We start from the raw sequence: 22,725 nt of genomic DNA on the forward strand, positions 1-22,725 counted from the left end.
TGATTCCATGCTGGACCCACTGGATCCCGGGATTTGGGGTTGGTAAAAGGTTTTCATCCCAAAGCACAAATCTAACCTCAACACCCCTGGCTTGACAGTTGAGACGCCATTCCTGCTCTCATTTTCTCCAGAAATTTCACAATCCCTTTCATATTCTGTAACAGCAATGTTTCTCTCCACTCTAGAGTTTAAGATCTTTGAAAATTGAAAACGTTGTCATTAACAAATATTTACTGACTCCACCACTACCATATGCCAAGAACTGCTCGAGATTCCAGAGATACAGAAATGAACAAGGCAGACGAGAATCTACTTTCACTAGGTAGGTGGGAGGAACAGGCAATAAAGTAGCAACTAAATACAGGAAAAAAAATTATAGGGTTATAAACTCGATGAGTAAAATATATCAAAGCCATACATTTATTTGACCAATATTTTCTGAGCAGCTAGTATATGCCAGGTACTGGGCCTTAGGGATGCATGATGAATGAGAAAAATATCCCTACAGTCTTGTAGTTTTCATTACAGTGAGAGAGACAGACAGACTGACAGAAACAGACACACACACACATCTATCAATAACAGACAGTTATAATTACAGAGAATGGGGGAAGGGTGAGGAAACACTTGGAGACTGAGTGATCAGAGAAAGACAGGCTGGAATTGACATTTAAATTGAAATCTAAATAGCTACATGAAGATTTGCAAGCAGAGTGTTTCAGATGGTGGGAATGGTGATGACAGAGGCCCAAGTGCTCATAGAAACTTGGTGTGTTCAAGGAATAGAAAGAAAGGCCAATACAACTGCAAGTACAATGAATAAGAGTGAGAGGGTTTTAGGAAGAGGTCAGAGTGGGTAGGGCAAGGTCAAAAGAGCCTTGTGGACCCCTGGCAAAGAGTTTGAATTTTGCTCTAATATGATGATAAACTACTGAAGAGTTTCAAGTATAAATGTACCTTCATCTGATAAATACTTTTAAAATATCCTTTTGTTTGGTGTACGGAATATGAAAGAAAGACTAGTTTGGCTGTAAAGAGACCACTAGGAGTAAAGAGAATGCATAGGGGAATTAGTAAGAAAGCAAAACCAACTAGATTTGCCTGACACAGCAGAGGTTCATAGGATCATAATGGGTTCATAGGTTAAAACGAGATAGACTGTTAACAGATTATTTATAAACCAGCTCTCACTACACTCCCACTGCACCTTGTACATAACCCTAGCAGAGCATTCGTCATATCTTCATTACATGCCTAGCCAGCCACACCTTAGATTATGATAGAAGTAACCTATTTTATTAGTTTTTGTACCCCCAGCATCATCTATCCTGTAAATAGCTAGTGCTTAATAAATGTTTGCCAAATGAATGACCCATATTCACTATTAGCAAAGATTTTACTAAAATTAGTTCAGATTTTATTAAAGACAAAAAACTATAAAACTCCTAAAGAAAACATATAGGAAAGTTCCAGGATATTGGATTTGGCAGTGATTTCTTGTATATGAAACAAAAAAGTACTGGCAACAAAAGCAAAAATATACCAATGGAACTAGATCAAACTTAAAAAGGTCTGCGCATTAAGGGAAGCAATCAACGGAATAAAAAGGCAACCTATGAAATAGGAGAAAATATTTAAAATCATATATCTGATAAGAGATTAACATCTAGAATATATAAAGAACTCTTAAAAAATATCACCAAAAAACCCCCCAAATAACCTAATTACAAAATGGGCAAGGCCTGGAACAGACATTTCTCCAAGAAGATATTCAAATAGGCAACAAGCATAAGAAAGGATGCTCCACATCGTTAATCATTAGAGAAAAGTGAATCAAAATCATAATGATGGATCTTAACTAGACTTATTGTGATCGTTTCACAATATATACAAATACTGAATCATTATGCTGTATATCTGAAACTAATACAATGTTATATGTCAATTATATCTCAACAAATTAAAATACAACTACATAAAACTATAATTATAAATCCGTTGACAGACATGATTTATAAAGATGTGCTATGTGACAATAACAATGTAATGAGAGAAGCAAACCTACATATGTAATAGCAAGGTTTCTGTATGCCATTGAAACTAAAACCAGCCTACGGCCATGCCACCCTGAACACGCCCTATCCTGTCTGATCCTGGAAGCTAAGCAGGGTCGGGCCTGGTTAGTACTTGGATGGGAGACCACCTAGGAAGACCAGGTACTGTAGGCGTAAAAAAAACAACAACAACAAAAAAAAACAACAAAAAAACAATAACAACAACCCTGAATTGATATTAATTCAAACTAGACTACTTTAAATTAAGAAGTTAATTGTAATTCCCAGGGTGACCTTTAAGAAATTAACTGTAAGGAAATCTTAAATCAAAATCACTATGAAATACCACTTCACACCCACTAGGATGGCTACAACTAAAAAACAATAAGACAAAATAAGCCTTGAGGAGAATATAGAGAAATTGGAACCTTCGCACATTTCCGATGGGAATGTTAAACAGCACAGCTGCTGTAGACAACAGTTGGGTTGTTCTTCAAAAAGTTCAGCATTGAATTACCATATGACTCAGAAATCCCACTCAGGCACATACTTAAAAGAACTGAAATCAGGTATTCACAGGAAAACTTGTACACAATGTTCACAGCAACACTGTTCTTAAGATCTGAAAAGAAGATATCATCCTAATGTTGATCCAGCTGATGAATGGATAAATAAAATGTGATATATTCATACAATGGAATATTATCCAGCTATAAAAAGGAATAAAATACCAATATATGCTACAACCTGGATATAACCGTGAAAACAAACTATGCTAAATGAAAGAAGACAGACACAAAAGGTCATATATCATATGATTCCATTTATATAAAATGTCTATAAGAGACAAATCCATAGAGAGAAAAAGTAGCTTAGTGTTTTCTAGGGCCTGGGGCAGGGGAGGAATGTTGAGTGACAGCTTAATTGGTCTGAGGCTTCTTTTAGGGCTTATGAATATGTTTTTGAACTATATAGTGGTGATACTTGCACAGCACTGTAAATGTACTGTAAAAAATTGAATTATACACTAAAAATGGATATTTAGATGATACCTTAATAGACTTTAAAAAAAAGAATAACAATACTGAGTTCTTATTCAAGAATCTTTGTCTATTCTTAGCCATTTGTTTTTCACATTACTCTTAGACTCGACTTTTGAAATATTTGAAATAACCTACACTCATTTGAACTAACGGTGGCTATAAATGACAGAAACCCCAAATAATGGTGATTTAAACGAGAACGAAACTTATTTTTCTCTTCCTGTTCCTTGAATAGGTCAACCTCTTTTATGCTTTAGGGCCTTTGCACACACTCTCTGCCTGAAACTCTCTTCCAACACAACCAGTTCCTGCCATCCCTAAGGTCCTCATATGTCACATTCTCAGAAAGTCTTTCTCTGATCACTGAGAGTGAGGTAGGCTCCCTTCATTATTCTCTATCAAAGTACCCTGATCATTTACTTCACTATTTCATTCATTTACTTAGCATTTATTCACTGAAAACATTCTATATGAAAGGTGCTCTTCCAAGAGCTATAAAATCCCCATTCTTTCTCATTATTGTAATTATGTTTGTTGTTTTTTCAGACCATTGCCTGTCCCTCTCACTAGAACATAAGTTCCAAGACCCCATGTGTTTGATCACCACTGTACCCTCCGACTTTAGCATAGTAATTGGCATATAGTATACAAAACATTTGTAGACTGAATGCATAAAATGTCAGACTGATATGTTATTTTCATTCTCTTAGGGACAGGAATGACGCAATCACCTCAAAGGAAGACGAACTTGATTAGAAAGCTGAATTATCAGCTTTTACCAAATAAAATAAATCAAAGATTTTTTCCTTAACTTCAGAAAACATGGATACAGACTCAGTCTCCAGCTCCCAGCTAGCAGGCAACCTCCCCCCTGACCCTCAGTAAGGGACCTCTACCATGCACACTCTGCTCTTTTAATCCATGTTCCTATTACGTATACGATGACCTTATAATTTATTGTCCAAACTGGAACCCTTTCGAAAGATAAAGATGAGAAACTGCATATACAAATGAACAATGGCCAGACCATCTATAAAAACAGAACTCTGACTTACAATCTGCAGCAACCAGCCCAGGAAGCCAGTCTGCTATCTACCAGTCAGACCTATAGGAAGTCAGACCATTATCTCTAGCAAACAATCCAGGAAGCCAAACAATAAACCCTGTAATAAGAGGCTCCAAATGACCAGGACTCCATTAATAACTGACAGCTTTCCTAATTTTTCTCCCTGTTCTTTCAACTCACAACCAACCAGAGAAAGCCAATATGCTTCCCTAATTAGTCACACAGGCTATCTTGTTTCTAGTTGGGTACCTGCAACTTCCCCCATGCCATCAGTCTTCAATTCAGGCCAGATCTGAAGTCTTCCCTTTTTCAGTTATTAAGCTTCCCCAGTTCTCTGCCTGCCTTTGAGTCTGTGCAGAAATGCAAGTGATGGTGGCTGACTCCCTTGCTCTTGCAAGCCCTGAATAGTCTTCGTCTATTCTTATTTAGGCGATTTTATTTCCATAAAGACAAGAGGCTGTTTGCTAGTGGGGATACAAAGTTTGGGATACACAGGTGCCAAGAACAGAAGGTGAAATGTGCCACTACCACCAGATGGGGCTGCACCATAACAGAATGGAGGACATTTTTTATTACCGCTGGAAGTTCTTGAGATATACATGCACTCAGGTTCCTATTCAGCAACCTTTTTGGTTTAGATGTATGGTACTGTAAAACCTGAACACTGGACTTAATGTAAAATTGGCTTCAGGGCAATAACTACTGGAAATAACCAATGGAAAAATGGTCAGGCATACTATTATTGGTATTCAGTACTAACTTTCAATTATTGCCTACTGCATTTGATACAGTCATCTTACCCTTAAGGCGCCACTCTAGAGTACTTCAGGTCTCTACAGGGCCCTGTGTGAAATTAAAGGGTGACTTGTTCAAAAAGTAATATTTAGAATGTCAAGATGGTAACGGCAGAGCATTAAAAACCAAGTGTGAGGCCCTACTGAGCACAAAGCCCTTTGTGACTACACAGACTGCACACCTATGAAATCAACCTTAAATGTAGAATAGTATTCTATGACAAATGATAAACTAATGAACTATGCTGCTCGGTGTACATTGTGATGCCACTGAGCCTTCAGCCTATTTTCATTCTTTGTGGTACATCTGGCACTCATGGAATTACATTTCATTTAATAAGTTACTGGGCATCGACTATAATTGTGCTATTTGCTGTAAGGAACCTTTGCTAACGTTTAATAAAATCAAGCACATAACTACTTAATCTAATAAAAAGTGTTATAAAAAATTGATTGGTAATTCTTTTGCTTTTCCCCACAAGACCCGAGGGCAGGGCAGGGGCTGAAACTGGTAGGCACTCAATAAATACTTGCTAAATGAATGTGTAGAGATTTTAAAAAAAGGAAATATCAGAAAAGACTGAAAGGGACCTAGCGAGGATTCTAAAAGTCATAGGCTGGCCAGGAAGGGCATTGTAAGCAAGAGGAAATGTCAGTGGAAGCAAAGTGCTGTGTATAATTTATTATCATTACCTTTTAATAGAACTGTAAGCCCCACAGAAGCAGAAATCTTTCCTGTTTCTTCATAGTTGCACCCAGTGCCTGTGAAATAGTCAGCCTTCAATAAATATTCATTGACTGAGTAAATGCAGACAACAATTACTTAGCCAAAAACAGAGCACATATATAATGAAGTAGGAGATGAAGTTGGAGCCCAAGGTGACCATTGTTTTGAATATCAGAGTGAGAATCTATACTTTATTCAGTGTTCAGGTAAGAATCATTGAAAAGAAGTGATACAATCTGAACCCTAAACTGAAAATTAGTCAGTAGCATCCTGAGTAAGAGCAGTTATCTGTTAACATATCACTACCTTCTCTTAATTCCATCTCCTCTCCTCCCCTCTCCAACACCTCAACACACTTCTTAGGCTGCACCTGATATTTTTAAAAGCCACAAAATACCTCAAATAAGAATATTGAAAATACAACTGAAACAAGCAAGAGAACAGAAACTAAAGTCGGTAACTTTTTCTATTTTCTTTTTTGAATTAATGATAATTGTCCCTTTATTCGTGTCTCCTTAACAGCGCAATAAACTTTTGAGGGCAAATACATGTATTTAACAAAATTCTGGGCAGTTTCCAGGCCAAGATGGAGTCTTGGACTGAATGTGTTGAACAAATTATGTTGAAAATGGCATAAGATTAAATGATTTCCGAATGTAACAGATGGTTTAGTCATCTGGGTAAACCAGTCTTTTCTTGATTTTTGACACCCAGCCCCTGCGCTGGCCTCCGGAAGTGGGTAATTTGGTGGAAAAGCAAGTAGGGGGTGACGGTGTTTTTACCCTGGTTTAACGGTCCCAATTCTGTCTACCTACAGCTTTGGGTTTTGTTAAGCTTCTAAGCCAAGAAACTCTGCATCCGAACAGGGTGTGGCTGGAACGGCTGGAATAAGAAACAAAAGCAAGATTACCAACAAACTCCCGTGACAGAGCCCCAGCGGGAAACGCCCCGCAGCCTCGCGTGCTCGTGTTCGCACAGTTGAAAACAATAAAGTTGAACTTGTTCAAAAGGGTCCTTGTCATTCAGGGCCTGTTGGACGAGCCTGCAAAATAAGACTCCTAGACACTTTCTGATGTTTTCAGAACTACCCTTTGTTCTTGTTTTTTTTTTTAATTGACTCGCGGTACAAAAGTGCTGCGCGGAGAACAGCGTAGAGCAGGCTCGTGGGGCGCATTTCGGGTGCGGCTGACCCGGCGATCGCCGCGGGCAGCCTCGGGGAGGCCCCCGAGTCACGTGAGGCTAGCTGGCCCCGCTGAGGTAGTGGAGACGGACGGGATGAAGCCTAGACCTGCAAGCTTCGTGGATAATAAGCTGAAGCAGCGAGTCATCCAGGTTTGTATCCTGCACGGCCGGGCCTCACAGTGGTCCGCGTTCGCTGCCCAAGGGCCCCTTCTTAGGGCGGCTCCCTGGTCGAACTTGATCGGCCTCTCCAGGCTGGGTTCGGCGTGGGACTGTTGACAGTTCTCACGTGCGGGTCGTCCAGGGCCTGGCCTCCTCTCTGTGGGGCGGAGTTTCAAGAAGGAGTCCGAGAAAGTGGGAGGGTGCAGCCTGGTGGGCCTCCCGGGTCGGCTTTTGAGTTAAAATCTTCCTTTCTCGTGAATTTAGGACAGAACAGTTCTTCAAACGCCCGCGTTGAACGGAGCTCGTTGGTGGTCATAAAGGATACGTTAATTTTCATTCAGTAATTTTTTCATGGTGTGCCCAGGCCAAAAATAATACCTAAGAGATCTGTTTATTAAGTAGTTAGGTTCAAGCAGCTCAATAACTATTTAGTTCAAATATTACCGTGTTTCCTCAAATTTAAAATATCCCTCGGTGCTCTTGGGAGTTTATGCGTTGTTCTGGGGTGTTTGGGAACCTACGATATATGTAAACCCTCACTACCTTATAGCTATTCTAGTTATTGTTTTTGTGTTGTCATAGTGACCAATAATGTTTATTAAACTCTCTGATTTCAGACTTGACAATGATATGGTGATTTTTATTTATGTTTCTGATGTGTTCTGTTAGCAAAGAGTTTACATTAAAGTGCGGACCGTCCCTGAATTACGATTTTTTCGTTTTACAGTAGAGTGAAAGAAAGTGGTACACATTCAATAGAAACTGTACTTTGAATTTTGAATTTAAACCTTTTCCCATGCTAGGGATATGCGGCAAGATGCTCTCTGATGATGCTGGCAGTGGTCGTGAGCCATAGCTCCGTCAGCCACATGATCACGAGGGTCAGTCACCAGTACTCCATAGTGTATTCGTTGTTTCAGATAATTTTGCCCAACTGGAGGCTAATGCATGTTCTGAGCATGTTTAAGGTAGGCTAGGCTAGGCTATAATGTTCAGTAGCTTCAGTGTATTAAATGTATTTTTGACTGATATTTTCAACTTAAACAGTGGGTTGATCAAGGTGTAACCCCATCGTAAATGATGTAACGCCATTGTAAATCAAGGAGCATCTGTATAAATGTTTGAATAGCTCAGTCTCTTATTTGTTGATTAAAAGTATGGAGTCTGAAATATTGAGTGTTTAATATTTATCATATTTTCTGTTTTAGTACCTCACCAGTAACAGATGTGGCAAATATGTGGACACTGGAGTCTTAGCATCTGATTTACAAAGAATGTACAGGTAAAGAAATGCAATCTCCAGATTCTTAGTTTTCTTTCTTTCCTACCATTTAAAAAGTTTCTATACTGCCTAAATTTCCAATTGAAAAAATAGCTGCTGGCATTAGTTCACCAGTCCCTAAGTTCAGAATTCAATTCTATTACCCAGATATTTCTCAAGTACCTGTTACATGCGAGGAGCTGTCCTTGTTATTAGAGGGGATCTTATCTTCACTGCTTTCCAGTCTGATCAAGAGTATTCTTTTCCTGCTTCATTAAGCAAAACCATCAGGCACGACCTCCCATAGCTTCTTGACTCTTTACCTAAAAATGTGTAACTTGTTTAGTCTTCCCGCTGGAGACTAAATCCTTTTCTTGTGATTCTAATCCCACCTCTCCTGATACCTTACTTCATTAATTACCCCTGCATTGTCTCTTTCGGTTTCTCTGTTTTCTTCTCCTTAGTTTGTATGTTAATTTGCTAGGGCTCTCATCAGAAAGTATCATAGACTGGGTGGCTGAAACAACTGAAATTTAGTTCCTCACAGTTGTGGAGGCTAGACGTCCAAGATCAAGGCGTTGACAGGATTACTTTATTTGATGTGTCTCCTTGGCTTGTAGACGGCTGACTTCTTATGTGTTCTTCACATGGTCTTTCCTCTGTGGGTGTCTGTATCCTAATCTCTCGCTCTTAAGGCCCACCAATATGACCTCATTTTACCTCAGTTACATCTTTCAAGGTCCTGTCTCCAAATACAGTAACATTCTGAGGTAGTCAGGGGTAGGACATCAGCATATGGCTTTTGGAGGGACACAATCCAGGTCATAACACCCTGCCTTCTTGCCACACAAAATTCGTGTTCTGCTCACTTAGAAATGCACTCACTCTATCCCAGCAGCTCCAGAAGTCTTAACCCATTTCAGTATCAACTCTAAATTGAAAATCTCATCTAAATCGCATCTAACTGAGGTCTGGGTGTAACTGCAGCTATGATTCATCCTGAGGCCAAATTCCTCTCCAGCTGTGAACGTGTGAAACCAGACAAGTTATCTACTTCCCAAATACAATGGTGAGACAGGCATAGGGTAAACATTCTTAATCCAAAAGGAAAAATTGGAAAGAAGAAAGGGATCATGGCTCAAGTCTGAAACCTAGCAGGGCAGATTCCACTGGATGTTAAGAATAATCCCTCTCAGCTCAGTGCCCTGTCCATGGGCTCACTGGAATGGCTGCCCTGCCCTTTAGAACTGAGGAGGAGATAGTGCCACTCGCCAGGCCTGTGCCCCTTGGACCCATGATGACGTGGCAGCCCTGCCAACCTCTGAGCTTCCTTTGGAGTCATCCTTACCTTTTATTTAAGAGTCACGCACATCCATAGCTCCCTTGGCCTGTCCTTTAGAATCCCAGAAGTCCAGCAGCCTGCCTACATTTCATCTTGTCTCTATCCCCTTCAGTACAAGCCAACAGTGTTTCTAATCAACCCCATTTCTAATCAAGAAAAATTGCACTAGTAAAAATACAAACTCCAGAGTTGTTTGAAAATAGGTTTATGATCAGTGTGAACACAGTGACACAAAAATATATTCATGTAAGTTTATGTGATTAAATTGTGCTTAATGGAAAAATGTTGGGAAGACCACTGTACTAAACTTCTGTTATGTTTTTCAGTATAGACTATGGTCGAAGAAAAAGAAATGCTTTTAGGATTCAGGTAGAAAAAGGTGAGTCTTTTAGTGTTAGAGCTGAATTACTAATAAAGTTATAGAAAGAATTGTTTTAGCTTATGACATTTTTCTTTTTGTTTCAGTATTTAGCATAATTACGAGTGAGAAAGAACTTAAGAATCTAACAGAATTAGAAGACGAGCATCTGGCAAAAAGAGCAAGACAAGGTGAAGAGGATAATGAGTAAGGATTACAAAACAGAGGGTTTTTTCTACATGAACCTGTGACCTACATGTAAAACTTTCCATGGTTCTCGTGGCCAGTGAGGCCTTGCACTGTGCTCATCTAACCTCTCCAGTCCTTAACTTCAGACATACTGAATGCTCACTGTTCCCCAAAGAGGCCAGACTCTTTGTGCCTTTGTATGGGTAGTTTCCTGCAACTGGAGTGTTCATTTTCACCATCTCCCACTCAGCCTTCAAGAGTTAACCTTCAAAAGGCTGTGTTACTGCCTTTGTCAGGCTTTTTTTAGACTCCTAGTGTTTCCTTAACTCCTAGTTATAGATATTTATGCTAATACTCATCATATTATATGGCATTGAGATTATTTGTTGACTTGTTTGCATTACCAAAACTGTCTCATTATCTTTATTTTTCTCTGCCTTCATACAATGCCAGATACAAAAAAAGGTGCCCCCTAATTTTGTTGTTAAATAATATTCTTGGGTTTTTCATAACTTTATTGCAATATAATTGACAAAATAAGCTGTACATTTTTTAAATACATAATTCGTTGAGTTTTGCCATATGCATAGGCTCATTAAACCATCACTGTAAGCAAGATACCGAACATTTCCATCAACTCCAGAAGTTTTCTTGTGCTCTGTTGGCAGTTTATTTCTCCTTCCACCCCCATTCCCAGACAGCTATCGATTTGCTTTCTGTCACCATATGTTAGTTTGCATTTTCTATAATTTTATATAAATGGAATCATACAGTATATACTTGCAAAATCTGGACTCTTAGCATAACGATTTTCAGATTTATCAGTGTTGTGTATGTCAATAGTTCACTGCTTTTTGTTGAGTGTGTGTGGATATGCCATGTGTCATTTCTTTTTTGATGGATAGTTGGGTTGTTTCCACATTTTGGCTTTTACAGAGAAAGCTGCTATGAACACTTACGTCCAAGACTTTTAAGTAGAGGGTGTTTTCATTTCCTTTGGTAAATACTTAGAAGTGGAATAGCTGAGTCTTATGGTAACTGCAAAGTTAACTATAAGAAACTGGCCAACTGTTTTCTAGAGTGTTTGTACCATTTTACCTTTACATCAGCAATATGCGAGATTTCCACTCATTTCACCTGTTAGCAACACTCTGTATGGTCAGTCTAGATTTTCACCATAAGTATGACGTCAGCTACAGTTTTATTTTTTATAGTCGCCCTTTATCAGAATAAGAAAGTTTCCTAATATTCCTAGTTTGCTGAGAGTTTATCATGAACAGGTATTACATTTATCAAATGCTTTTTATATACTTATTGAAAGATTTTATTATGGCTTTCTCCCTTTACTAATTTGATGAATTACATTGATTTTTTGAGTGTTAAGGCAATCTTGCTTTCCTTGAATAAACCCTACTTGGTCCTGATACATTAACTTTTTCATGTATTGTTGAATTCTATTTGCTAATCTTTTTTTATACATGTTTCTGTCTATATTCATATTGGTCTGAGTTTTTTCCTTTTCCACAGTGTCTTTGTCAGGTTTTGTTATGAAGGTTATACTAGCCTTATATTAGTTGGAAGATATTTTTTTGTCTGTATTTTACAAAAAGTTTACGTGATGTTACTGCTATTTCTTTCTCGACTCTTAACATTCACCCAGAATCATCTAGTCCTGGAGTCTTCTTTTTGGAAAGGATTTTGATAACATTTAATTTAGCTAGATATAAGGATGTTCCTATTTTTTTTTTCTTCTTAAGTCAATGTTGGTAAATTGTACTTTTAAAAAAATTTGTTTCATCTCAGGTGAGAAATTTATTGGCATAAAGCTTTGAAAATATTTTCATTTCCCTTTCAATGTCTATAGGATCTGTGGAGGTAGCTTCTTTATGTTCTTTGTAGCTGCTGCTTTTGCATTTGGATTTGCTATAATTTTTTTAACTAGCTTCATATTGTTGAACATTAGTTGTTTCCCGTTTTACACTATTGTATGCGTAGTAAATTCTTTAGTGCAATATCTTCGTATACATTTCTTTGTGGTTTTTTTTTAATGTTAAAATCCTGAAGTATTTCTGGGGTCAGAGAGATTTATATTTTTGAGCTTATGTTTTTGGGTACATTTGGAATTGCCCTCCAGAAAATGTTGCCTCAGTTTCTACTCCAGCAGCTTTGGATAAAGAGTGTACTTCTCCGTACTCTTGCAATCTAGTTATACTATTAGCTAATTTCTGCCAGTTTTATAGGCAAAAATTGATCATATTGTTGTTATTTGAAATTTTTAAATAACTAATGAGGTTAGTTTTTTGGACTGTTTCATGTTTCCTTTGTGACTTGCTTGCTAATGGGTTTTTAATTTGAGAGGTATTTGAATTTTCCTTATTAGTTTTCAGAGTTCTTTGTATAAAATAGCACCTTTTTTTATACATATTGAAAATGCATGTTCCATCGTGCCATTTGCCTTTTTTTTTCTGTTAATAATGTCTTTTGATTAGAGAAATTCTGCATCTTTACCTGGTCAGCTCTATCAGTCTTTTCCTTTATGGTTTATTGTTTCTTTATACTATTACATTTAACCCTTTTATCTACTTATAATGAACTTTATTTGTAGGACATGACATGAATTGTAGGGCAAAACAATTTTTTCCCATATAATTGAATAATCTATCTTATTTACATTGAAAAGAAATGCCCCAAATTATTTTATTTGAATAACAGAAGAATTCATGGCTTACTTATAGAGGGATCCATGTAAACCTTTTTACTTAGAAAAACTTTTTTTTTATTTAATTATTTCCTTAAAAGAGCTATATTAAATAGTAGCAGAGTCCTATAATTATTCGAAACTATTAGGTATCAACTCCTGGTTATAATGAACTGAAACTATATTCTCAGTTTGCAGTTATTAGGATTTATACTCTTTTTTTTTTTTTTGCCATATTGTATGAAAAAACTTTGTACCTTCCTGAACAGACTTAGAAAAGTTACATTTGGTCACATGGCTTGGTCATGTTGCATTTGAATTTGTTACTCAAAGTGCTTAATTATGGCTTGCTGTAATATTTCCTCTCCTGGCATCTGATATTTCTAAATGAGACCTGAAGGTCTGATGGGAATTTGCATTTCACTTTCATTTATTGCTTGTCTAACTATAACCACAGTTTTTTAAGCATTTACAATGTACTCAAGACTATGCAAGCTTTTGTTTCATTCTCTGTTAATCCAGTGAGATACACATTATTTATTATTTTGATTCTGAGGCCCAGAGAAGTTAAATGGAATCTAGTAACTGGTAAAGCTGGATTTTGAATCTAAATTTCTCTGATTCTAGAGCCTGTACTCTTAACCATAATATTCTGCTTCAGTATATTTTCTTGTTTTAGGCAGTAATTTTTTTAGGATATGGGAGAAAAGCCTTTAAAATGTTTCTTTTCCTCTTTTTACTGAGGTATACTGAAAGCTATTCAGATGATGACTCAAATATGGATGATTACCCAGATCCACAGGTAAGCCAAACATTTAATGGACCCACTCTGATTTTCTTTTAATCATTATGAACCCTCCTTAGAAAATGAGGAATAGAATAAGAGACTTTGAACATCTTCATCAATGAAAAATTGAAAATTTTCTGTGTACACTATTGATGAATTCTTAGAATAGCTATCTTTCCAGTAATTGTATTTGTGGCCTATTATACATGGAAAAAGAGGAGAAGAGAATGGCCAGAAATCAGGGCAAACATTAATAGAAAGAGGAACTAATAGTCCAAATGGAGAAAAGGATAACATTTTCTGCCAAAGAGCCGCATTGCCAATAAACAGGCTTAGATTAAAGGGAAGTACTGGAATAATATGTCAAATTATTTGTAACTTACTCTATCCCCCTCCCCCATTGGTAATTCAGTTTTTGAATTTATTAACAAAGTCATGATTATACAGCGTTTTATGTAAACCAGTTTTGAATTAATGGGTTAGTAATAACTCACTGACTACCTGCTCATTTTCATCTGTTGTATTTTTAAAAAGTGACTGTTCTTACTTGGTTTTATTTAACTGCCAATTATGGATTGGTACGTTAACTTGGAGTGCAGGGGGATCCAACATCTTGCATAGTAAATGTTTATGAATCATCTTATTGTGAACACCTATATTTTCTGACTAAATATTATGAGAGAAGTTGAAAGCAAAATGTAGAAAACTTAAACTTGGATGAGTACCTCTTTAATGATTTATGCTAAAATCATGTTTCTGCCAGTCAGCAAATCATATGAACACTTCCCTGCTCTCCTTATATCGGAAAGGAAATCCTGATTCTGTTTCAAGTACTCTTGAGATGGAGCACAGAGAAACCACCGTTTCAGAACTACCGATAACTTCCAAAACAGGCTCCATTGCTTCGAAGACCCCTGCCAGAGGTTCTGAAGGAGGATGGTTTATTGACAAAACTCCAGGTGGAAAGAAGGACGGTTTTTTCTTGGACCTGTCAGATGAGAAAAGTAATCATAAGAAGCCAGTATCTGAGATAGAGGTATTTTTTAGTGAAATTTAAGTTCCACAGAGTTAAAGTACATTACGGTCTTTTCATTGAATATTATATCAAGCAGTTTCTTGTGTTATGTAGAAGACATAGGAACTTTGAAATGCATGTAGAATTTGATCACTTTTCACTACTCCCATCATTCGCATCCTCATCCGCCCTCTTCTCTGTTTTGCTTAATTATGGGAATAACCTCCATCTGGAATGTACTTCCGTTCTTGTTTCCCTAGTTTATTCTTCACACATAGACATTTCTTTTACAGGTTGGGTCAGATCACTGTCGTTCTTATATTAAAAACCCCCCAGTGACTTTATTCAGTCTAAAATCAGAGATATTGCAGTTGCTCATTAAGCCCTGTGTGGTTTGGCTGCCTTGCTGCCTCTTCAGTCTCACCTGTTACTCTTCACCATGACCTCACAGCTTTGCTGCAGCCGCAGCAGCGTCTTGCTGTGTTAGAGCGCCCCGAGCACCCTGTCCCCGGGGGATTTGCGTCAGTAGTTCTGTGTGGAACACTCCCCAGCTTCCTGCGGCTCCCTCCATCTTTTGTCACATCTCTCTTCTCTGTAGTCTTGGCAGAGAGGCCTTTCCTGACATGTAGAACAGCACGTCTTTGGATGCTCTGTCTCCTAACCCTGCTTGCTTTCTTTTTTTAAAGCATTTATAACCACTTGATTTATATCACGTAATTGTTTAGTTGGTTTTTTCCGCTAGAATGTCCATTCCAGGAGAGCCAGGGACTTTGTTTTCCTTAATAGTGAATCCCTGCTTAAAATACATCTACCATGTAGTAGCCAGTCTGTTTGCTAAATTACTGCCTAATGAACTTTCTGAGATGCATATACTGGTGAGAGTTAAGAATTACCGCTTGGGCGGGGAGAACATTACAGAAAGTTGATTGCTGTAGGGAGAAGGGAAGATAGCTCCTGAAACAGCAGTGTGATTTATTTTTATCTAGGATGACACTTTAAGGGATACTACATAAATCAATGCAGTATGAAAATGTATAGAATAAATAGACACCCTATTTTTTCAACCTTTTTAAATAGAAGTATGCACTACATAAAGAAAAATAAAGCTCGAATTGAAAATGAACACACTGGGCATCATTGTTAACTGATTCTTTTTAATGCCTAGCAGAATGAGAGGGGATTTAATGTAATCTGCCCCAGAATAGAAGCTATATTTGCTCTAGGGCTCACTATCCAGTGTGTAAGTGCTAGCCACATGTGGCTTTTGAGCACTTGAAATGTGGCTAGTGCAAATGAGGAATGAGGAACTGAATCTTAAATTTAAATTTAAAAACTTAAGAGTCAACTCAGTTATTAGAAAGTCTCTTAAGTATGTTTGCAATAACTTGGGGAAGAGAAGCTACTTTTTTTTAATTAAAAAAATTTTTTTAGATGAGACAACCCTTGGTTGACTTCACAGATTGCAAGGAACTTGTCAACTTACAATCCCTTATTTTTTATTTTTTACACCTATAGCACCTGGTCTTCCTAGGTGGTCTCCCTTCCAAGTACTGACAAGGCACGACCCTGCTTAGCTTCCAAGATCAGACGGGATTGGACTTATTCAGGGTGGCATGGCCGTAGACAGAATCTACTTCTTCAGCTGTAAATTTTATAACATCTAAATACAAATCAAGTGTTTCCCATGAAAATTTAGTGTCCGAATTGAGATGTGCTATAAGCATAAAGTACATATTGATCTTTGAAGACTTACTACAAAAAACAGTATAAGACATCTCAATAATTTTTATACCAACTACATATTGAAATGAATCTTTGAATATATTTGGTTAAATAAAATGGATTACTAAATTAATTTCAATTTTCTTTTTTAAATGAGGCTACTAGAATATAAAATATTACGTATGTGGCTCTCATTGCAATTCTCTTGGACAGCTGCTCTTAGTGCTTTCCAAGAATTAAGCCTTTTGATTGGTGAAAACTTTCCCCTTCTGAATTATTGGTGGACCCTTTTTCCAAATCTCTTCGCTTTGATTGTCTATTTTTAAAGAACATTATGTTTGGCAAGGTCAGGGAAAGAGCTTGATTCTTATGTTGAATTGTACTTTTTTTATGGCTGTCAAAGCAGCTCTGGGCATATTTAATTAGTGATTTGTCAGACAATAGATGAACACCAACTATGTAAAAGGCTCAGTGAGAAATAAAAGGTGAACGTTAGTTACCTAACTCCAGAAGCTCACAGTTCAACGGGAGTGACATAGATGAATCACTCAAACACAAGGCAGATTGTCTAGGCTGTAATACAGTTTCAAATTCAGGGTTCTGGGAATATGAGAAAGAGGTTAATTCTAACTAGGAGAATCTGGAAAGGAAGTTTCGAATGTTGGGATATATAAACTGAGCTCTAAGTTTATGGAAAAGATAGACATCCTCGAACAAAGAGTTTAGGACGAGCTAACAGGTGCAAGTGCCAGGGCAGGAATGGATTTTTGTAATAATGCCCATCTTTAAGAAAGTTGGCATTATAATTTCAAGGATAGACCATTTAAATTTCTTTTCTTTCCAGGATTCGAAAGAGTCTTTTCTGGAGAGTAATAAAAAAAGGAAAGACAGGTTAAAGAGCAAAGAAAACAAAAGGAAAAAAGAAGATCTTCAGGAAGTGGATGGAGAAATAGAAGCTGTCCTGCAAAAGAGAGGTGCGATGCAAGTCTTGCAGGTGGCGGAGGCCACGCTCACTTGGAGAGAGGCATCACTCTTCCAAGCTGGTTTGCTTGGGGGACCATCTGTGTGCGGAGACATTTACTGGAAAATATTTCAGTATGTCATGGGCCTTGTTTACGTAAGGAATATTACATGAGTTACTACTGAATCACTAATCTTTTCACCTCCTTTTTTCTTTGCCAGCTAAAGCCAAGGGGCTAGAATTTCAGAGCTCCAACGTGAAGTTTGAAGATGTCGGAGGCAATGATGCGACATTAAAGGTTATTCAGATTCAGAATTTTACCTCCTGTGGGTACATTGCTATGAATCTAGTTTTGCAAACCAAGCCTGCCTCTTTGTTTCTAATGGGAACTGGGTGTAGAAAAGGAGACTCAGAAGGTGAGCGAGGCAGACCTGACTTGAACTCTTCAGGATATTGAGGGATAAAAGAAGCATAATGTCCTCATCTTTGTCACCACTTTAATCATAGTATACATTAATACATGCTTTATAAGCAGTATTATTTAAAAGTAATAATAATGGTTCCTGTTACTTTTTAGTGTCTGTTTCAGTTACCATGCTGGTTGCTTTTTGTTGTATCCACAAGGTAGATGTTACCACTTAAGAAATAAAAGTTCAGAGAGGTTACTGCTGAAATCACACAACAGGAAGCGAGCTGGGATTCAGAGTCAGCTGAGAGTCTAAGGCCTGGACTTGCTTTCTTATATTTTACTGCTCCAAAAAATAGGACATTTTATTTCACATTGATTCTTTCTCTCTTGGGCTGAAAAAGACATCTTTGCTGTTTATTCCCTGCTAGGAAGTCTGCAAGATGCTCATACACATGCGTCACCCGGAGGTGTACCAGCATCTGGGTGTCATACCCCCACGCGGAGTTCTCCTTCACGGGCCGCCAGGCTGCGGGAAGACGTTGCTTGCACATGCGGTTGCCGGGGTGAGGTTGCGGACGCTCGGTTGCTTTCGTTGTTTTTATTTGTTACTTGTTTTTGTTTTTTCTCTTTGGTCAACTTGAACCAGACTTGGCATATTCTCAATAAAGGACCAATCCTTTATTTTTTACCTCATTCCTGCTGCTGTTTGTGAGATGCTATTTTTTTAATGTAACCACTTATTTATATGGCAAGAGGAAGATAAGAAGCAAAGTCATATGGTTGTAAACAACTCTTTTTTTAATATTTAGTTTACATTTTAGTTTCTTCTCTTTCCCTTTTCGCTAATGTTTCTTAAGATCACTAAAATAAGAAAACTGAGGATTGTATTGTTTTTCATAGAGCTAAATTTATTAAAAATTTTCATTCGGAGTCATGTTCTTAATACTTTTTAGTATTAAATTATCCTTTCTAAAGTGGTGATAATAGATATTTACTTAGCAAAGTAGAAAGTTAGCAATCTTATTTTACTCCTATCACATTTTTCAGGAACAATGGGTAGTAAAATACAAAATGCCCAAGTAACTTCATTTTGAAGAACAGCATACTATACTGGTCACTACTAGATCAGTGCTCTGTGAAAGAAAATCACTTTTATAGGATAACTTAATGGATTTGCCTCATTTATTCATTTGTTGAATAAATCTATTGTCTGAATTCTGCATGCCAGATATCAAAATATAGTGATAAGTACAACAAACCCACTTTTTATCTTTAAGGAATTTTACAGTCTAATATGAGAGACAGACATAAACAGTCATTCATACAAATAAATGTCTACATAGTTAAAATTGTAACGAGTGGGAGACAGAAGAATTACAGAATGCCATGTTGTTGTTGGGATACCCAAATTAAGAGTATCAAAGAAAATATGATTGCAGAAGTAAAACTTTCAGATGACCAGAAGGATGAGTAGGATGTAGGCAGACTTGCCACTGTATGAGTGGGACAGCAGGACTTTCTCCTCCATGACTGCAAAAGCCCTTGTCCTCTGACTCGTAACTGGCCACGTACCTGGTCTCGAGCTGGAGAAATGCTGGTAGCGCACATGGAAGACAGCTGTGTCCCAGCCCCTGCTAGTTCCTCTCCGGCAGATAAACAGTAGATAGAACTGTTTTGGCTCGGCCCTAAGCGGGGGGTGGGGGGACATGTCTCTGGAAATTCAAGACCCTTTATTCAGAGGAGATGATAACAGTTTTATGGTGACGTCTATAAAGTAAGAACAAGTAGAAGTTATCTATAGTCAATGTGTTTGAATAAAACCATAGATTTTTAAATAATGTTTTTCATTAAACCAACACAAAAAGATGACATTCCTCAGGAAATTAGTCATTTTAAAATATAATTTTGAGAGAGGGACTGAATAGGAAAAAGCAGGGAAGTTAAAATTTGAAAATTTGGTCATTCTTTTATTTTTATATATTTGTGCATAGGAGCTTGACCTTCCAATTCTGAAAGTAGCTGCTACAGAAATTGTATCTGGAGTGTCTGGAGAATCTGAACAGAAGCTGAGGGAACTGTTTGAACAAGCTGTGGTGAGTCAGCTAATGACTTGATGTCAGGTTGTCCGATTATATAAGGTTATATTGACAATCCTGTTTTCTCTGATGCCAATATTTGTTAACCCACTCACTGGCCATTCTTTTGTGAGCATGGTAATTTGCTACCCATGATGGCTCAATATTTACGGTAGATTTACTGATGGAGGTTACTGTTGGGTAAAATAATCTGTTTAAACTGAAACCAAACATAAATGTACTTAGTGAGAAGTTCTGGGTTGTCATACCTAGTAGTCATGTGTTGGAAGTAAGTTACCCTTGTGATAATTTCTTTCACTTTTACTTTCTGCAACTTAAGTGTGACCAAAAAAAACTTGTAAGCAGTGTGAAATTTTTTAACATCAGGGTTATCACATTATAAAAACAACCATAGAAATGCTAGGATAAACTCTTCTCTAGTTGCATAATTGAAGCTGTGAAAAGAAAATTCTCTCACCAGAGAAATTATAGATTGGGTTTTACCCTAATTGTAATTCATTTTATTAACATTTGGGTGTTTAAGACTGTCTGAGGAAGATGACATTTGTGTCCAATTAAAGTTTTATCTTCCATATAATGTAACAGTTAAATGTCTGTCCTTTGAAGTCAGAAGCTTGGTTCAGATCCTTGTGCCACCACATAGTAATTGTGGAATCCTGGACAAGAGATAACCACTCTTAGTGTCCTTACTAGTAAACCAGGTGAATAATATTACTCAGATCTCTTGGGATTATTGAAAGTATTAAATGAAGGAATTCTTCTAAAACGTCTAATGTAGTGCCTAGCACACAGCAAAAGCTTTGTAGATATTAGCTATGATATTTTGCACACTTGAGCAATCACCAGTCATCACACTGGGTAAAAACTAAAAATGGTGGGAAGTTAAATTTCATGTCATTATTTGGATCCAGAATATATAGAGGCTGGTAGAAATAGCCAGTGCAACTGCTCGAAACAGATAAAAATTAGAAGAGAAGATGAATTTTAGCAGTAATCGAGGAAATAATTTTTAATAGCAAGACTGTAGAAGCCATCGACTTGTTTTGATGTGTAGACTGACATTGAAAAGGGTGCGGACAGTATAAGGAAGATGGAAAGGAAGGTTGCAAGGGTACTGTGCGAAGCAGGCAAACTCTTGCAGGTGTTAACCTGTTTTCCAAGATGAGCTAGTGAGTGAGAGTTTGTTTGTGGTAAACATAATGATGAATGAAAGTAAAAGAGACAAATGGCATCTTTAGGTGGTGGTTCTTGTTTACATCTCTCTCTGAACTAATACTGAGTTGGTAAGATCTCTGAGAGTCAATGTTCTCTCTCTCTATATATATGTATAGTATAACACCACCCCTCTTTCCTAGACCCCCTGTTCCCTAATGAAAGTGAGTACACTAAAGTAAGTGGATCAGAGGACAAAAAGTCCACATCAAAACGAATGTTTTTTGTTATTGTTGAAAACTGCTTTCTTTAGTCTAAATTCTGATGACCGTCACTTAACTCTTTTCTTCTTTTTCTCATTCAGTTTTCCAGGTCATTGTTAAATGCTATCGTTCTTGCTTCCTGAGACCTTTGGTCTCTATAACTTTTCTCTTTTGTAACTGGGTATCCAGCAGTCATAGGTGCTTCTCTGGGGACACTCCCGTGAGGGGGACTGGGAAGAGAGCCAACTGCTGGGGGGCCAAATCATTTCCCTTTGAATTGCAGCAGTCCCCATGGTTTGCGTCTTAGCCGGGCCCAGAGTCTGACTCTTAACCGTCATCCATGTCACTCTCAACCACTGAGTAACTAAGAATGAGCTGTGCTTTATATTGTAGATCTAGATATTTTTATGTAAAGTTTTCATTTTAACTCATTCTTACCTGTTTTTTATTATGGTAAAGGACTTAAGTTTACTATTTAAATTTACTGTTTTAAACATTTCAAAGTGTACAGTTCTGTGGCATTGTGTACAGTCGTGCTGTATGTGTAACCGTCAACCTCCAGTACTTTTCATCGTCTCAGACTCAAACTCTATCCATTGAACACTTCTCATTTTCCCCTCCCTCTAGCCTCTGGCAGCCACTGTGCATTCTGCCTCTGTGAGTTTGACCACTCTAGGTAGCTGATGCCTATATTAATCTATCTTAGCCCTCTCTAGTTTATGTTTAAAAAAAATCTAAAGGTGCTCATTATCTGCACCACTGTATAGGAACTTCACCGTCCTTCCTTATTCAATATAGTCTTCAAAATAAGCCTCTGGTGGTTTCAGTATGGGATGATGAAAAAGTTCTGGAGACGATAGTTCTGGTGGCGGGCGGTTGCACCGCAGCATGAATGTATTTAATGCCACTGGTTTGTATGCTTAAAATGGTTAAAACGGGAAATTTTATGTGTATTTTACCACAGTAAAAAATAAAAACAAAGTCCCTGGTGTTTCTTAATGCCTCTCACAGCAGATTCCAGGAAGAGCTTGGGCTTTTTTATGTCAGTAGCACACAGAGCATCTGCGGTGAGCTTCGGTGTTCTGATTTAGTGGTATACTATTATCCTAAATGCGTCTCTTAAGTAACTTGCTTCTCTTAAGATAAACATCAGAGATAATATACTGTGAACTGCCTTCCTTAGGGTTGTTCTTTTCGTGAAATGTCCTCGAACTACAAAATTTTTAAAAATGTGCATACTTAACTATGCTCTAGTAGAGGGACATATTTATAATTGTCTTTGTGATATTCTTATTTCTAGTCAAACGCACCCTGTATCCTTTTTATTGATGAAATTGATGCTATAACCCCCAAAAGAGAAGTTGCTTCAAAAGATATGGAACGAAGAATCGTAGCCCAGCTCCTAACCTGCATGGATGGTCAGTTTAAAATAATGAATTTGCCTTAA

At 37.5% G+C, this 22,725-nt stretch overlaps 1 protein-coding gene and 2 pseudogenes across 5 annotated transcripts in view; 2 read left to right on the forward strand and 1 right to left on the reverse strand.

The window, feature by feature from the left end:
* The first annotated feature begins 2,109 nt into the window (after positions 1–2,109).
* LOC118613504 lies at positions 2,110–2,228 on the forward strand (annotated as a pseudogene).
* A 4,666-nt stretch (positions 2,229–6,894) lies between these two features.
* NVL (nuclear VCP like) overlaps positions 6,895–22,725 on the forward strand; it is a 68,394-nt gene continuing 52,563 nt past the window's right edge. For 4 of the 5 annotated variants that reach the window (XM_036235403.1, XM_036235402.1, XM_036235404.1 and 1 more), the window contains exons 1-11: positions 6,895–7,016; positions 8,234–8,307; positions 9,955–10,007; positions 10,094–10,193; positions 13,618–13,675; positions 14,424–14,696; positions 17,242–17,371; positions 17,580–17,656; positions 18,196–18,330; positions 19,759–19,860; positions 22,579–22,696. In XM_036235403.1, the coding sequence (XP_036091296.1) occupies positions 6,960–7,016; positions 8,234–8,307; positions 9,955–10,007; positions 10,094–10,193; positions 13,618–13,675; positions 14,424–14,696; positions 17,242–17,371; positions 17,580–17,656; positions 18,196–18,330; positions 19,759–19,860; positions 22,579–22,696 (1,177 nt within the window). In that variant the 5' untranslated portion in view covers positions 6,895–6,959. Of the gene's footprint in view, positions 7,017–8,233; positions 8,308–9,954; positions 10,008–10,093; positions 10,194–13,617; positions 13,676–14,423; positions 14,697–17,241; positions 17,372–17,579; positions 17,657–18,195; positions 18,331–19,758; positions 19,861–22,578; positions 22,697–22,725 lie in introns of those variants that run through there. The other variant, XM_036235406.1, reaches the window with a different exon arrangement.
* Positions 16,182–16,300, reverse strand: LOC118613453 (annotated as a pseudogene).

The sequence above is a fragment of the Rousettus aegyptiacus genome, unplaced genomic scaffold, assembly GCF_014176215.1.
Source record: "Rousettus aegyptiacus isolate mRouAeg1 unplaced genomic scaffold, mRouAeg1.p scaffold_m13_p_18, whole genome shotgun sequence".
Classification (NCBI taxonomy): Eukaryota; Metazoa; Chordata; class Mammalia; order Chiroptera; family Pteropodidae; genus Rousettus; species Rousettus aegyptiacus.